General features: G+C 28.9%; 1 protein-coding gene across 2 annotated transcripts in view; it reads left to right on the top strand.

The window, feature by feature from the left end:
* LOC107452561 (uncharacterized) overlaps positions 1 to 14811 on the top strand; it is a 275849-nt gene extending 261038 nt beyond the window's left edge. For both annotated transcript variants that reach the window (XM_016069065.4, XM_016069073.4), the window contains 2 exons: positions 4583 to 4879; positions 14158 to 14811. In XM_016069065.4, coding sequence (XP_015924551.1) covers positions 4583 to 4879; positions 14158 to 14288 — 428 coding nt within the window. In that variant the 3' untranslated portion in view covers positions 14289 to 14811. The remainder of the gene's footprint in view (positions 1 to 4582; positions 4880 to 14157) is intronic.
* Positions 14812 to 18249: the final 3438 nt, after the last annotated feature.

Genomic DNA, 18249 nt, shown 5'->3' with positions numbered 1-18249 from the left:
GCTTAAGTTTTTATCTTAGGGAAAGTAGCAAAGGAATTTCCCTCTATTTTGTTATATTTGAGGGGAAAAGGGAAGTCCCAAGGATTACTATTGGTTTAAGAACTAGCTCGAGTGATTCCCACGTAGTTTAAAAGGGAAGAATGTTTTTATTTAAATTTATGCATACTTTGGCTAAAAATAGATTTAGAAACAGGATGTGGCTTTTAAAAGTGTGAGAAAGCAGTTCGACTTGAATAATTAATTAGTAATAAAGTAGGAGTTGTTTTATAGCAAAGAAACTAACATAAAAAGAATAATAGAAGCTTTTTATGTTACATATATATATATATATTAAGGTTGCAAATTAGTGTCTTGTTAATGTTTTCTGTTGTAGTACACTGATCTTCTTTAGCTTTTGAAAAATATCATTATCATTATTCTGTGAATTATTAAGACAATCGAAACGTTTCATTCAAAATTTTAGAAACAACCAATAAATAACGTGAATAACGAATAGAATACGTATTGTACACCCTTAATGAAACATGTTAAGTAATAATCAACTGTCTGTTCAATAGTAACGATTGTTACACAATTCCATTATTACACAATTCCATTACAAAAAAACTTCAACTTCTGTTTGAACCTACTAGACACACACACCTTGTCTATGTCCTTTACTTAATACCTATGAGAATACTGTTTTTTGAGGTCATAAAAGATGTAAAATCAGCATGGACATTGATCTAGACTAGTCTGACTGAGTCTCTGAATTTTCCATTTAAATTTCTGATAAAGATTCTTTATTGCTTTTCTTGGATGTGATCTGGCATTGTCATACAGCAAGATCATTGGACGTGAAAGCTTATCGGAACATTTGTCTTGATTGTTCTTTAAACGTTGTCACCTTTTCCAAATACCTTTGGTCATTAATTTTAAGTTTATTGATCCACAAAAATAATAGAGCCAGATTTCCGTCTTTATTTGCCTCTTTATTAAACATCATAAATTAGAAGAAAAATGGACTGACAACTGTTCAGTTATCATCCTTTTATCATCTACTGTATCACAATTATTACAATCTTGCTAGTTAATTAAGAGTGCTTTTTTTTCACACCAGCAACAACATTTCAGTCCGTCTCCATTTTTCTGAATTACAAAGTTTGGTTTGATAGCTTCAGACTTGCTATTGATTGAAATTTCAGTAAATGTGATTTTACAATGTTGATCAGAATCTGAAGGGTTGTATTTAATTTATGAAATGGTTATCATAGTAGAGTTATACTTTTTAAGCATTTAATCTCTCTCTCTCTCTCTCTACTTTAACTTGCTTTTACTTTAGAAAAAAAAAGAATGAGAAAAAAGAAGGGGAATTTAGAATTTCTATTCTAAATTGCCCTTAAATTCACAAGTAAAAATGGTTATTTCAGCTTTCAGCACGCAAAATTGTAACTCCCTAGTTGCATTTTTTTAGTGGTCTATAAATTGACCAGAAGGGTTATTTTTTTCTCAACAAGTTCAACAGCTGAAAATTCTCGAACTAATTTTGGAATCTTAAATTTTCTATTTCGACGTACTCCCTGCACTTTTTACTATATTTTTTATTCATTTTAGTTTTTGACAGCAGAATAAAATGTAACATAAAGCAAAAAGAGGTGAGGAAAAAATTCTTGAAATTGCGATAACATTCGAGTGCGTTGGAATTTCGAAAAAGTATGGTCTTTTCTGGATATCAAGTTCCTGCTCGTTATTTGCATTGCCGAGGCTTATAGAGCGGCTCGCATGATATTTTCCCCTTCAAGTTTAACAGTTAATAATTCTTGAACGAATTATTGAATGTTATTTTTTTATTTGATTGTATCATGTGTGCTTTTTTTTCACGCCTTCGTAATTTCAAGTTTCAGAATCATATAGTCTTCTCTGTGCAAAACGGAAAATAACTAAGTTTCACACACAAAACAGAGGCAACGTCGATGCCCTCGATTATTTAATATAGAGATATTATAAATAGCTGCGCTAATAACGCATTAAACAATTGCAAAATATATAAAAACTTTAATGGTTTTCAGCAAATACCAAGTTTTTTTTCTAAATCATATTTATCTATTCTAGTTTACTAATAACAAACTATTTTTTATGACAATAAATAATATAGTTGATTAAGCGTTCTTACATTATTTTTATAACTGGAATAAACATTTGCCACTTTGTCAGGAGTTAATAACATTATTACTACTTTCATATTTTAAAGTGTTTACATTTGCTGTTCTTGTTGCTTATCACCTTTGGCTTCGGCAAACTAAATCAAGCCCAGGAGACCATATTGCACAATTAAATAAAAAAAATTACAGCCCCCTCATTCAACAGCTTCCTCTTAAAAGCACCTATATACTAGATATGAGAGGGAGAAGCTATGGCAGAACAGCGATACGATGGCAGAACCGCGGTAGTGATCTTCAAATTTTCGTTAAAAATTTGATTTTTAATGTGACCAGTCTAATTATGGATAGAGTGGTCTGCTCATGTCTTGCACAGGAGCATTGCAATGATTGCCCAGGGGACACAGCGGCAAATCTGGTAGTTCAAGTGGTGTTCACATTAGTGAGTTTACATTTGTGTTGATAATCGACTTTTAAAGTAGTTTATAATTTTAAAAATAACAATAAACATATTAATTTATAAAAAAAATAGATTTAAAATAGATTTCATCTTTCCTAATGGAGTGAATTTTTCTGTTAAAACTAATTAATTTAAAGGATAATACAATGTGGAATAATTTAGTTAATTCCAATGTTTTGAATATCTTTTATTCAAAATTAACTTTATATAAAGTACAATCTAAAACGAATAATAGATTTTTATACACAATGGTTTATATACCGCTTTAAATGCTAATAAATGATTGTTAAATTAATTATTTTAAGATATATTACATTGGAGTGAATTGTAAACTGAATTCATCTAAACTATTCTTACACACATTTAATACTCATTACTTAGTTATTGGAATTCTTTATTCAAACAAATCCTTGAATAATTAGAACATTTTATCGTCATTTGGGATTCTTGCTCATTCGTAATCTTTGCATAAAATAAACACTCGCTCATAAAAATTGAAAACCTTTGCAAAGCTTATCATTTCATCTGTTCAGACTTGCACAACTCGTTAATGCATAATCCCTCTTTAAGAATAAAATCTCAACGATATTCAACATTAACGAAGAACATTATTCATTAAAATGCATTACCGGATTATAGATGAATAAAGCTTGTTTGGTTTGATATTCTGTTATTTTTAATGTGTGAGATAGAATTTGTTTAAAAAAAATCCGTTATTTGGTTAGAAAATGTTTGAAAGAAATTAAGGCTTCCTCTTTTTTTAACAATTGGTTTCAGAGTACTTTTTTTTCCTTTTCACTTTTAATATTAAACGTTAAAAGAGAGTTATTTTATGTTACTAAGTACATCAGTTGATAAAAATTAAATTGTATGTATTGCTTCGTCAATTAAATATTTCATTTTAAATTAAAAGCTTTAAATTAATAGAATAATATTTTTAAAGTATTTTCAATTTAAATAATTTAATTTTATATTTCAAAAGTTTAAATTAAATTATTTAAATTAATTTACAAAAAAAAACCTCAGTTTTCAAAAGCTGAGCTTTTTTTTTTAGTGACAATGAAAAATCTTAAATTTAAACTAAGTGTGTTTATCAAAGTAAAATTCGAACTGAATTTAGAGCATGCAATAAGGAAAGATTTATTTGCTTACAAGAGAAAATGACGTCACACAAAAAACTAAAAAACTTCATCTATTTCGGTGATCTACTAGGCAACATGACTTGCGGTCAGTCCATAGAGTAGGTAAAATATTCAAATTTAAAACTGAGATTATAATAATGCATTTTTGAATGAAATAATTAGACATTTTAAATCCATGTTCTTACAATTTTCAAATATTTAAATAACTTAGTAGCAATATTACATAAGCTCATAAGCGTTTATGTGTCTGAAAATTGACTACATGAATCTGAAAGGAACTATAAAAAATCATCACGTACAAGAGAACATTTTTTTAAAAATTCTTTTGCCCTGTTAATAGTACCATAAAATTAATAACCATGTTCTTTCCTTTGCCCCACAAAATTTAAACACATTTTTTAATAGAAAGCTTTCATTGCGATCTGTGATTTTTGATATAGACAATCTTTAATTTGTCTTATGCAGCATCTATTTTCTTAGAAACACTTCCTATGAAAGTTTAATAGTTCATACGGAGTTTAAAAAAATGGCAGTCAGTCAATCGACTTGAAAAAGTTCCATCTGCATTCTTTTTTTCATCTACATTGAGTAATTCTATTATTCTTTTCACGATATTCCAAATAATATCAACTTTATTTTGTATATTGTACAGTACAATGTAAGTGTGTATGTAGTAGTAAATATATTCTAGTTTCTATAGGTAAGTGCAATATCATTAAAACATTTTTACGCTTGAATCTTAATTTGATAAAATACACAACATGATTCTTTCTCTAATCAATGAATTTCATTATTCTGTTTATTCATGGACTAAATTTTAATTAATTTCTTTTGTATTTCAGTTTCGCGTGCATACATCCCAGAGGGTCCTAATCTCTACATACAGAGCGGGTCAACAATCAACTTGACCTGCATAATAACAGAAAGTACATCTCCTCCTGTCTTTGTCTTTTGGTACCATGATGATCGCATGATTAACTATGACTCATCAAGGGGAGGAATCCGCGTGACAACCGAGAATGGACCAACAACCGTGTCACGCCTACGTATCCAAAATGCCAGACCAACTGATTCTGGAAATTACTCTTGCCAACCATCCTATGCTGACCCTGCCAACATCACGGTCCACGTTCTTAATGGTACTTTTTTTATTTACTTAATGATAGCGTTTTCCAAACGCTTAATTGGAAATAATCAATTATTGAAGTTGTGGAATTAATGCCATTAATTTTCTTTCAATAATAGGTTCGCAAAATTGTTCTTTTCGGTAGAAGCTTTTAGGAGTTTTTTTTATAAAAAAAAATCATTTGCAACTGTACTGAGAGCGAAATAAGTTCTATATATTCATACAAGTCTATGATGTTATAAAACACAGACCATTAGTGTAATTGATCTCATTCCTAAACTGTAACATTTGTTTATATTAGCTCCATATTTTCGTTTAGTTTGATGCCTTAATGATTAGTAAAATATTATTATCAAAACTACTGACATTTTAACACATGCAATAAAACATTGCAATTGTTTACATTACTTCCATATCTTTAGTTCGTAGCATTAAAGCTTAGTAAAAATAGTTTAAAATAATGATTCTTTAAGGCCTACATAAAACCAAAACAGTCGTTTAAATTAGTGCCATATTTTTAGTTTGTCTCCTTAAAATTTTATCAAATATCTTTTAAACTACTGACTTTTAATTACTCAAGAAGATAGTAATGATGCTTTAGAAATCTGACTGAAGATGATCCAATTCAAGACATATGAAAAGAGTTTGAACAAAAATAAGTTTTTGAAAAAAGTAAGTACTTTATTGTAAAAAAAAAATAAGGACATGCTCTCAAGGCTTGGAACTTGAAGTGGGAAAGAAACTACCTTCTAATTTCACACAGAATAATAAGAAATAGATTTCTTCGTTTTTTTTTTTTTTTTTTTTTTTTTTTTTCTAGAGCTTTAAGGAAAAATGATATTTATATTTACTTTTCTTCATTATTAGGGTAAACTAACCAGTGAAAGAACACTTAAGCTTGTCTTGCCTTTTAAAAAATCATATTAATTTCAAAATTCGTAATTTTAGTTAAATGATAGTGTCAACATATTTGTTATTAATTGCAAATTATGTAAAACAAAAGTTGCAGAGAACTTACATAATATTGTTTTAAAGCTTTAGAGGTTCAAATAACAAGTAGTAAGAAGACCAAGTGAAGAAACAGCTCTTACCAGTGAATGAACACCCAGTAAAGGAACACTTAATTTTGGTTATTTTTTAATGCTCTTTATGGATTTATAAAACAGACAAATATTTAAAAACAAGCCTATTCTTAAAATTATGACATATAAACACTTGGAAAATTTTAACTTTTTTTGTAATCATGAATTGAAAGTTAAAGTGTCAACATATTAACTCAAACTGTTCATTCTCTGCGAAATCTAAGCCCAGTAAAGGAAAATGCCTGTTCCCTCACTGGTTAGAAGTTGTTTTTCGTATTTTTAACATACTTTTGATGCGGAACATCACTAAAGGTACAAGAAAATTAAAGTTTATCTTTTATTTTCATTAACTTAAAAAAAAACAATAAAGGAACTCCTTCACTGGTTTTTCATCGTTTTGTGATCCAGTGAATAAACACCTTCTCATCTCAGTACTTTATTATGCTTTGATGCTTAAGAAAAGAAAAACGTAACTTCAATAACTNGAAGTTGTTTTTTTGTATTTTTAACATACTTTTGATGCGGAACATCACTAAAGGTACAAGAAAATTAAAGTTTATCTTTTATTTTCATTAACTTAAAAAAAAAACCAATAAAGGAGCACTTGCTCCTTCACTGGTTTTTCATCGTTTCGTGGTCCAGTGAATAAACACCCCCTCATTTCAGTACTTTATTATGCTTTGATGCTTAAAAAAAAATAAAACGTAACTTCAATAACTATATTTTGAATTCTCCTTTTCACAGTGAAAAAAATAAAACTATTGCATGCAATTAATTCCACTTCAAACATATAAATACAAACACTCGCCTTATAATTTTTTCAAAGAAACAAGGTGTTGCAGAGATAATAACAAATTCAAAAATTTTTCCAGAGAAGTCTATTTGACCAAGTAATCCGAAAATTGCTAGATGACTTCCTATTGTTTGGCAGTAAGCTATTGTTACCAATCAATCTAAAGATCTAATCCTGTTTTAGCAGAGGGGGTGTGATTGTTCCTGTTTTTCAGTGGCTCCCACTATGGCCAGGAAATCGACTTCTGCCACGCCATTCACACAACCGCAACCCGTTTATAGTTCGGGTCACATTCACACAGAAAGGAGAAAGGACAGAAAACACAGAGAGAAAGAAACATCCATGCCTTGCCCAGGATTCGAACCCAGGACCTTTCTGATGCAAAGACAGTACCCTACCCCCTACATAGGCTAGTCGGCAATTCCTATTTTTAATCAATATATATGAAATGTTCCTTAACTGGGTAGTGTTCTCTCACTGATTGGTTTACCCTACTTTAACTAAAAACTAATTTTTCTACTTACTTTTTGAGAATCTTATTTTAACTGCTTTATTTTAAACAAACCTTCAAATTTCCCAAGTGAATTCATAAAAGTTTACAATTTTTTACACCCAATTTTTACAATATTTACCCACTGACGATTCTGCATGTAAAAAGTTGTATTTTAACCTGCCATCTTATCCACATTTTATATTTTATTTTATAACCGTCATTGAACACCCTGTCCAATTTCGGGTTTACAACTACTAATATTCAACTTCATAGCCTTGTAATTTTGAATCCAGAAGACAAGGGAACTCTTGGACCAAGTATTGGGAGAAATATAACTCCGTGGAGGACTGTTTTACTGGAACTAGCTCACATTTGCGTTACATAAGGAGGAAAAATACGAAATCTCCCTAAGTTAGCTTGACTCTAACCTATGATCCGTGTACCACTGAGGATATTTTACGTCAGCACTGTGATCGACGCTAGCCAGGAGCTGAATTCACTTCGCAGGATTCGAACTCGGTTCACCTAATTGGAATTCAAAAGCTCTATCCCCTGAGCCACCACGACGCTTTTCTCTATATTGAAAAACCGTTCATTACGTGTTATAAGGGGTATATATTGAGGAGTTACATTCTCCTAATTTTGTCCAGTTACTAAACTGTCTGTGGGTTAATGAAAAGAAATGAAAATAAACAATCAATTTTATTTATTTGAAAGGGATAAGGAATGATTGAAAATGAATGTATTAAATAAAGAGAAGTATAAAATTAGGACACATCAATACCTGCAATGGCATGGTAATAAATATCTAAAAAACTATAATGTATGTTCAAAATAGTTATGATGTGACAATGCTTAAAGATTTTTCATTTCTTTTCGTTTTGCTCATGAATAGATAACATAATTATACTGAAATTTCACGCTTATTTAGTAAAAAAAAATTTTATTGTCTATTGAGATATGTATGACATGTAGGATTAAGTCACGGACGGGATATTTGTGTATTGAATAAACCTAATAGAGTTTATGCTAATATTTAAGGTGCTTGAAAAAAAAAGATTAAAAATAGATTTTTGATACCTGGCTGTCGTAACATTGAATAGTAATTAGGTAAACACTTTAATTTAAATAAGAAGTTAACATTTATCAGAAGAATTAAAGGTTAAAATATTTACACCCAATATTTACCCACTGACGATTCTGCATGTAAAAAGTTGATACGTTGGTATATATATATATATATATATATATATATATATACTGTTTTGTATCGGGATACCCACTCACTTTACTAAAAAATTTACGCCTTCTTCATATTTAGTTTGTTTTAAAGTGAATTAAAATAAATTGAGTGTAAGGTTTGATGTCGTAAGTTCTAAAACGGACATGACGAATAAAAAAGAAAATAATAATGTTTTTAGAAACAGTTTATAATATAAAGTATCATAGGTTTGTCTTATTAATTGCAAAAAATAAAGACAAGTAGAAACATTCAAGTTATATTTCGTTTCGAGAGTAGACGTATTTGTGCATCTTAGCAAAACAAATTAATCTATAATCTTTTTTTTTTCAACATTTTCATTACCTATGAAAAAAAAACTAATTCCGATCTTTAGAAATAAGCAGTAATTTGATAAATATAACCGCAACAAAACATTTAGATATAACTTTTTGATGAACTTTACAAAATATAAATCAGTTTATTGAATTTGTGATGCAACCTTATAAATATAATATAGAATAGACTAAAGGGGCAAAATATTATTTAAAATGAAACATGAATTCCGAAATCATAAACCAGTCTATCTAATTTAATAAGATATGAGGAACTTTTTCAGAAAAATAATAACTTTCGATTTTAAAATTAATTAAATTGAAAAATGCTTAAAACATTTTAAAATGATAAACTTAACATTTCATAAAGTCAAATTCATTTCCTCCTCCACACTTTTCTAGCTTTATTATTGGATTTCTATTAAAATAATATTTTTATATTTCATTTTTGACATATTTGAAATTTCATCGTTTTTATAAAAGAAAATTATTTGATAAAAACGCTTGTAGAAATTAGGTTTCAAGAGTCAAAAATTTTCTCGAGTAACTTAATTACTTCTGATAAACTCGTTTTAAATGTCAAAAATGTTAAAAAAAATGACCATAGTAAATTTTTTAAAAAAGAAAATTTAGCTCTAGCAGATGAAAACAATAACATTATAAATAAACCTATGAGTCATTACATTATAACCACCCTGCTAATAACATAGAGGACCACCTTTAGCCCTCAAAACTGACCGCCGTGGCATTGATTCCACAAGGTGCTGATAGGTAGTCTGAGTTATCTGGTACCGAGCGCTCACCAACTGGTCCTGCAATTCCCTCACATTGCGAGGGGGTAGCGTGGCAGCACGAATTTGGTTCTCCAAGTAAGACCACAAATGCTCTATTGGATTAAGGTCAGATGAATTTGGGGGCCAAAACAATGACTTGAAAGTCGCTGGAATGTTCCTCAAACCAATCCATGACGATTCGACCCATATGACATGGTGCAATATCCTGTTGGTAAACAACAACCCCCGCAGGAAAAACTGTTGCCATGAATGGGTGAACCTGGTCTGCAACTATGTTCAAGTAGCTTACAGACGTCAGGGACTGTTCTATGAGGATTATGGGTCCTAATGTGCCCCATGAAAACATTGCTCCTGGGCGAGAAACCTTGAAAACCTGAGCGAGCCCATTGTTATAGATGGAGGGTGGTTATAATGTAATGGCTCTTCGGTGAATTTCATAATATCTTTCAACACAAATATCTTTATTAGGTCCGAGTAAATAATAGAAGGGAGATGCCGAGACAGCAGATCCTCTCACATCTTAGATTCTCTTCAAAACTAGTCGTTAAATTTCGACTAATTGTAACTATTGTAACTAATTGTAACTATTGTAAATAAATCGTAACTATTTTTTTAATAATTAAAAATAATGAAAGAGTGATACTTTACTATATTTATAATCAACTGGGAACTGGATGAAGTTAAGAAAAAGAGTACAAAATGAAAAAATAAGATTTTTTTAATTTTCGAAATTAATAATTTCACCTCGACATCATCATTAACAATCAGTTGTAAAAATTTCCTATTTTTATGTAAATAATCGTAATTCGTAACTCCTGCCGTTACGAAATTTTACTCGCGTAGTCGCCAATCGTGAAAATTATCGAAGATAAATAAGTAAACTGTCTAAGATTCTAGTTGCGTTTGGAGACACAACAAGAGTTTCAAGAAAATGGAATAAAAATTTTTTTAAAGAAAACACTGTTTATATCCTATCCCTTTATGCAGCAAAAGTTGCTACATAGAGAGATGTGAGGTTTTAAACGTATGATACATTTCAACTTCCATACGCATTTTATAGTTATGTAAGACTTGAATAGTAAAACTATACTCCAATAACAAAATAATTAGTATTATAATATATACTTCTGTTATATAAGCCAATTACTAATCATATATATCTATATGTATATCATACGATTTAAAAGTTTTTTGAAGTATGCCCTTTTATTTCGTTTCAAATACTAATTTAAAACTTTAACGGAATTAATACAAATAATAAAATTATTATGTAAATTCTACTTCTAGAACTTGTCTAAAGATCAAGTAAATAAAACAAAATTTTTCCCTCAAATTATTATTGGTAAACGTGTTTATAAAACTAAAAAATAATGTTTTAATATATTCCAACATAAAGTTTCCATTGAGTTCAGTACTAAGTTATTTTTAAAACTATTTATCCTTCATAAGAAAAATATAATGTCATTAATATCCAAAACAATGAAACAATTTTAATCCTATTAACATGCAAATTTTTCCTATTAACATTAGCATAATCCTATTAACATAGGATCATTAATATTTATATCAAAATATAAAATACCAGGAATAGTTAATGATGATTGCACCGAATAAAATGGTGTCAATATATATTTTATTATTATTTTAATATAATAATCAAATAATATATATGGATAAATCATTTGAGACATTTTGTTTTAATGATTTTTTTTTCAATTTAGACTTGACTGAAGAATAGGAGTTAAAAGTTTTGGGTTATCTTAAAGTTTCTTCAAGAAGTTTTTATGATCGTATACGGTATCAGAAATGTTACTTCCTGTTTTCTGGAAAATGTATTTACATCTTTTATATAATGATAGTCGTTTCTTAAAATACTAACAGAAAGAAAGTGCTATACTCCACTTAAAAAAATTCGACTAAATAAATACTGTGCAATGGACAAATATCGTTGGTATAAATAAGGTTGAATAGCATTCGAGTTGAGTGTAAAGTGTAGAATAATGTTTTTCCTTTCAAGTACAGCAACAGAATTTTTTTTCCTAAAAGGGAAATCCATTTCCTAATATAGAAATAAGCCACGATGGCAAAGTGGTTAGACACTGAGCTTACATTTTGAAAGACGAAAGTTTCATTTTAAGTGGTGGCTAACAGCTCATACAGCCTTCGGACAATTGGCCGATCAACTTTTCAGGGAAATAAAAGAACCCAGGTTGTAATACTTACCACATTGTCACCAAACCTTCTGTTTCAAAGCGTTAAGCTAGTTGTTGCTGAAGTGCTCACCTTTTTTTAACAAAAAAATACATAAAACAATAAGCAATCTCTCTACATATCAAATCTACGTATATCTCCGTGGTAAACGGATTCCCTAGACTTTGCGGTAACCGTGGGTGGGATTTTCGTAGTTTTCCTCAACTTGTAGCACAAATGCGGGTTAGTTTTATCAAAGATTCCTTCACAAAGGCGTTTGCCTTTTCCTAATTCTTGATCCAAGATTTCTCCTATTTTCTGGGTCGGGTTGAAAATTACAAGACTAAGGAATTAAACATTAAAAGTTGTTAACTCAGAATTTCATCGGCTATTAAACGCTGGTAATGCAAAATTTATATAAAATAACGGGATCATTGATTTTCACAAGCTATGCAACTTTAACAAAAATGGAACATATTTCTTGAAGAAACAGTCTCTCGATAGATACTTGTAACTTGAAAAATAATGATGCACAAAATATACTGATTAAGACTTGCTTAAAACACTAAGAGGTAACAAATATGAAATATTAATAAATTATTAATAAAAATATTCTAAAATTGGGTATAGCAAAGATATTTTTGTATTAATGGTAAATATGCATAATTTTATAAGCCTAATAAAACGTTAAGAATATTAGTTGAAGTTAGTGAAATCAAACTTTCCACTGCGTACAACATTTATTAGAAACTATATGAAATATGCGTACAGGGATAGATTTTCGAGCTCATAATTTGGGGAAATTCAAGCTTTTTTTAAACACTAAAAATAAAGTTTAAGTTTCATAAATTTCAAAACAAAAGTTTCTTACTGCTTTCGTATCAGAGAAGGATTTTCTTTAATGTAAACTGCACTAATGTGAAGTCAGAACGCTTGAAGTTTCTAAAAGCTCCTTCCGTAGAAATTTTCAATGATATTCCCTGCAAAATGCCAGGTATTTATTCCGAAATCACTGTTGTATTGTTTAGATATATATATGAGAATTTTAATAAGCTGCTTTTAGATCACGGGTTTATTATAACATACAAATTGACCAAAAAATAGGGGATCAGTAGTATATCTTGAAAAAGATGCTTTATCAAGATCAAAAATTTAAAATCAAATTTTTAAAATATTTTAAAAGGTGCATCCTATGATATCAAATTCAACCCCCTACGTGTAGTGAGGGAGTCAAATTCAAAATATTTAATAGGAACATTTTCTTTTATTTCAGTTTTTGGATTTCCCAGAAGAAGAAATTACCCTTACGTGACATACAGGGTCTTGCACTTTGATTCGTTATGGATGCTGCAATCTCAAGATTAAAATGGAATATTAATTGTTTGAAATGGCAATATTTCAAGGAATGCACATGTCAGAGCAAAAAGTAGAAACAAATGTGTATCATATTTTGAAATACCTATTTAATAACAGTCACACAGGCCTGAATTTTGAAATTGTGGTCACGTTTGATGACATTATCTCTATTTTTATATCATTTCAGTTTTGCTATTGCAGCACCATCTATGAATGAAAAGGCAAAATCATATGGGTCTAATTAGGAAATTTTATTTTATTTTATTATTATTTTTTATAAATTCAAAATCTGAAAAATAGGGGTTCCTATTTAATTGTATAAAAGATATGAAGTCAGCTCTTTTTAATTTAAAAATATTCAGTATTTTTGTTGTTAGGTTTTTACTCTACGAATGCACACTCCGGTTTATAAATATATATTACGGTTATCGTAAATAATTTTATAACATTTCTATTGGAATAAGTGTACACTGTTAGAACTTTTGGGATGCATTGATCCATAAGATAGTGAAAATTTGTTGCAACCTTAATATAATAAATTGAACCATATATATGATGCATGTAAATAATTTTTTAATATGATTACGTGATAACTATAGTTCAACTTAAACGGACGCATAGTATAAGTTAACACCTTAAAGTTGCAGCAAATTTGCTTGTAATTATGGATAGTAGTACCAATAATATTCAACGTAGAATCAATTTGACTACACTGTATTGTTACACTGTAAAAAATTTACAGCGGTTAAAACTTTTATACATGTATTATCTTTAGTATACCTTCAAATATTTATTCCTTATAAAACTTGATTTAATAAGGAAACTCATGAATTCAACTTCTATAAAAATCATTTTACTGAGAGTGGATTGATACCAATTTTAGTTAGTAGTTTGCCGAATATTCATTTAACATATACTGAGTTAAATTAACTTTAGTTGTACATGCAATCATGTGATTAAATTGTTTTAAATATTAATTTCAGAAGAGTTCAATTTAAAATCTAATAAGGTTTTACTTTTTAATTTTAGGAGAAAAACCCGCAGCCATGCAACACGGCCGCTCCAACAATGTAGCTTCCTGTCCAAACACTTTACAGATTCTTCTAGCTGTTTTCTTATGCTCCAGAATTCAACGAGCCTTGTTGGTGTCTCTAAGATAACCTATCAGAGATTTCAAAAATTCATGAAATGTCACCAGATCTTTACATCTTAAGCACGAGCGCAATATGGAACCCTGCTTAGGGGCACGTCTGGAACACTTAAAACTCCACCTACATGCGCTGTGTAAAAGATATTAATAAAGTATCATTCCAGAACATCCGAAATGGATACCAAAAACCGTGATGTTGTGTTTGTGTATGTGTTGCGAAAATCATATCGGGCACCAATTGTCTCCCATTTATTTTGCACCGAATGAATCTCCCCGAGTTGAAACTGATGCAAGTTGTTCAAGATGGTTAACGATAATCACCAGGGTTTAGGTGCAAATTTTGAACCTTGTCTGATATGTGTATTTAAAACTAACCAGATGACCCCATTGCTGTATGGATTGTGTTTCCCCAAGTCCTGAATATTTTACCTTCAAGCAAAGGTTTCTTGTTTATGAAATTATATGCGCGAGTTTAAATATTGCTTGGAGTGACTGAGGCATTACCACATGTCTATCGTATTTTAAAAATAAAATATTGTACATTCCATTAGACAAGACATTTACACCCATTTGTATACTTCAGAGACTGGATTTTATGTGACAATTATATATAAGTATTTAGATGGACCAATGAGAATGAATATAAGAATAGATTTCATTAAAACGTGAATTAATCCAATGGTATTTGACACAGACTGTTATTTTTGTTATAAAAAAGGAAAAAAATAAGATATAGATTTTCTGTCGAATCCAATCATGTACAAAAACAGTCTATAAAAATAGTACATAGATTAAATTGTAATATACAAGCACTGTATAAAGAAACTTCCGTACTGACAATTCAGAAGTACAATATCAGATGAGCACGAATGTATAATTATATAGTGTAAAGCGTATATTAATGTTATTTTTTTCCCAAGTCCTGCAACAGAATGTTTTTTTTTCCTAAAAAGGAAATCCGTTTCTTAGTATAGAACTAAGCCACGATTGGAAAGTGGTTAGACACTGAGCTTTCATTTTGAAGAACGAAAGTCTCGTTTTCAGTGGTGGCTCACAGCTCATACAGCTTTTGGTCGATGGACCCATCAATTTTTCTGGGAAGTAAAAGAACCCAGGTTGTAATACTTACCAAATTGTTGTCAAACATTCTGTCTCAAAGTCAAAACTTCCATGTATTCATTAGCCAAAAGCAAGTTGTTTCTGAAGTGCTCAACTTTTTCAACACAAAATTGCATGAAATAATAAGCAATCTATCTGCGTATATCTCAGTGGTAAACGTATTCCCTTGCCGTTGAGGTAACCGTGGGTGATTTTCGTAGTTTTCTTCAACTTGTAGCACAAATGCGGGTTAGTTTTATCGAAGATTCCTTCACAAAGGTGTTTGCCTTTTCCAAACTCTTGATCCACAATTGATTTCTCTTATTTTATGGGTTGGGTTCAAAGTTACAAAGCTTAGGAATTGAACATTAAAAGTTGTTAACTCAGAATTTCGCCAGCTATTAAACGCCGGTAATAAAAAATATGTATAAAAAATTGATCTATGTAAATATAAATTTCCAAAAAATATTCAACTTTTAAAAAAATGTAACATATTTCTCGAAGACATACATATTTCTCGTTTTTCGATTGATACTTGTAACTTGAAAAATAATAACTGCACAAAATATACTAATTAAGAATTACTTAAAACACTAAGAGGTACAAAATATGAAATGTTAATAAATTATTAATAAAAGTATCCTAAAATTGGGTGTATCAAAGTTTTTTATTAATGGTAAATNTTTAAAACTATTTATCCTTCACAAGTAGAAACATTCAAGTTATATTTCGTTTCGAGAGTAGACGTATTTGTGCATCCTAACAAAATAAATTAACCTATAATATTTTTTTTTTAACATTTTAATTACCTATGGAAGAAAAATTTATGCTGATCTTTAGAAAAAAAGCAGTAATTTGATAAACACAACCACAACAAAACATCTAGATATAGCTTTTTGATTAACTTTACAAAATATAAATCAGTTTGGGGCAAAAAATTATTTAAAATGAAACATGAATTCCGAAATCATAAACCAGTCTATCTAATTTAATAAGATATGAGGAACTTTTTCAGAAAAATAATAACTTTTGATTTTAAAACTAATTGAATTGAAAAATGCTTAAAACATTTTAAAATGATAAACTTAACATTTCATGAGATCAAATTCATTTCTTCCTCCACACTTTTCTAGCTTTATTAATGGATAATAATATTTTTACATTTCATTTTTAATATAATTGAAATTTCATCATTTTTTTTAAAAATATTTATTTGATAAAAACGCATGTAGGAAATAGTTTTCGAGAGTCAAAAATTTTCTCGAGTAATTTAATTACTTCTACCGAACTCGTTTTAAGAATAAATGTCTAAATTGTTAAAAAATGACTATAGTATATTTTTTAAAAAAGAAAATTTAGCTTTAGCAGATGAAAACAATAACACTATAAATATTTCATAATATATTTTAACACAAATATCTAATATTTAGCTCAAATTTTAACACAAATATTAGATCAGGACAAATAATAGAAGGGGGATGCTGGGACAGCAGATCCTCTCACATCTCAGGTTCTCCCCAAAATTAGTTGTTAAATTTCAATTAATTGTATCTAAATTGTAACTATTTTTTAATAATTAAATAGAATGAAAGAGTGATACTTTACTATATTTATAATCTACTGGGAACTGGATAAAGTTAGGAAAAAGAGTAGAAAATGAAAAATAAGATTTTTTTTTAATTTTCGAGAAGAATAATTTCACTTTTCATTATCAGTTCATCATTAACAATCAGTTCTAAAAATTTCCTCTTCTTATATAAATAATCGTAATTCGTAACTCCGGCAGCTACGAAATTTTACTCACATGAAAATTGCCAACCATGAAAATTGTCACAGATAAATAAATCAACTGTCTAAGATTCTAGCTGCATTTGGAGACACAGCAACAGTTTCGAAAAAATTTCATAAAACAATTTTTTAAAAAATTTAAAAATCACTGTTTATATCATATATCTTTATGTAGCAAAAGTTCTACTTCCCTACGCATTTTATAGTTATGGAAGACTTGAATAGTAAAACTATATTAAAATTACAAAATAACTAATATTATAATATATACTTATGTTATATAAGCCAATTACTAATAAAATATATCTATATGTATATTATTCGATTCAAAAGTTATTTGAAGTGTCTGCCTTTATTTCGTTTTAAATACTCATTTAAAACATTCTTTAATAAAAATAATTTATTATATAAATTCCACTTCTAGAACTTGTCTAATTATCAAGTAAGTAAAGAAAAAAATTTCCTTCAAATCATTATTGGTAAACGTGTTTATGAAACTAAACATCATGTTTCAAAATATTCCAACACAAAGTTTCCATTGATTTCAGTACTAAGTTATATTTACAACGATTTATCCTTCATAAGAAAAATATAATTCGAAACACCGAAACAATTTTTATCCTATTAACATAGGATCATTAGTATTTATATCAAAATATAAAATACCAGAAATAGTTTCTGATGATTGCACCGATAAAAATAGCGTTAATATATCTTTGATTATTATTTTAATATAATAATAAAATTATATATATATATATANAGTGATAACTTCAAGGAAAAAAACAAATAAACTTAAAGTTTCCTTTTAGTTATTGTTTCAACAGCCTGCAAATACACACACACACATATATAAATATATATATATATATAAATATATATATATATACATATATATATGAAAAAAAATTCAAATTAGCTTACATGAGGTCATAAAATACAGACGTTTTGCTTTAAGTACTTTTTTTTAATTTAGACTTGACTTAAAAATGAGATTTAAAATGTTTGGCTTATCTTAAAGTTTCTCTAAGAAGTTTTTATGATCGTATGTGTTATTTGCTGTGTTATTTGCTGTACGAAATGTT

Source organism: Parasteatoda tepidariorum, chromosome 3 (genome assembly GCF_043381705.1).
Source record: "Parasteatoda tepidariorum isolate YZ-2023 chromosome 3, CAS_Ptep_4.0, whole genome shotgun sequence".
NCBI classification, from domain to species: domain Eukaryota; kingdom Metazoa; phylum Arthropoda; class Arachnida; order Araneae; family Theridiidae; genus Parasteatoda; species Parasteatoda tepidariorum.
Note: the sequence above shows the minus strand (reverse complement) of the source record. Positions and strands in the feature narration are given on the sequence as shown.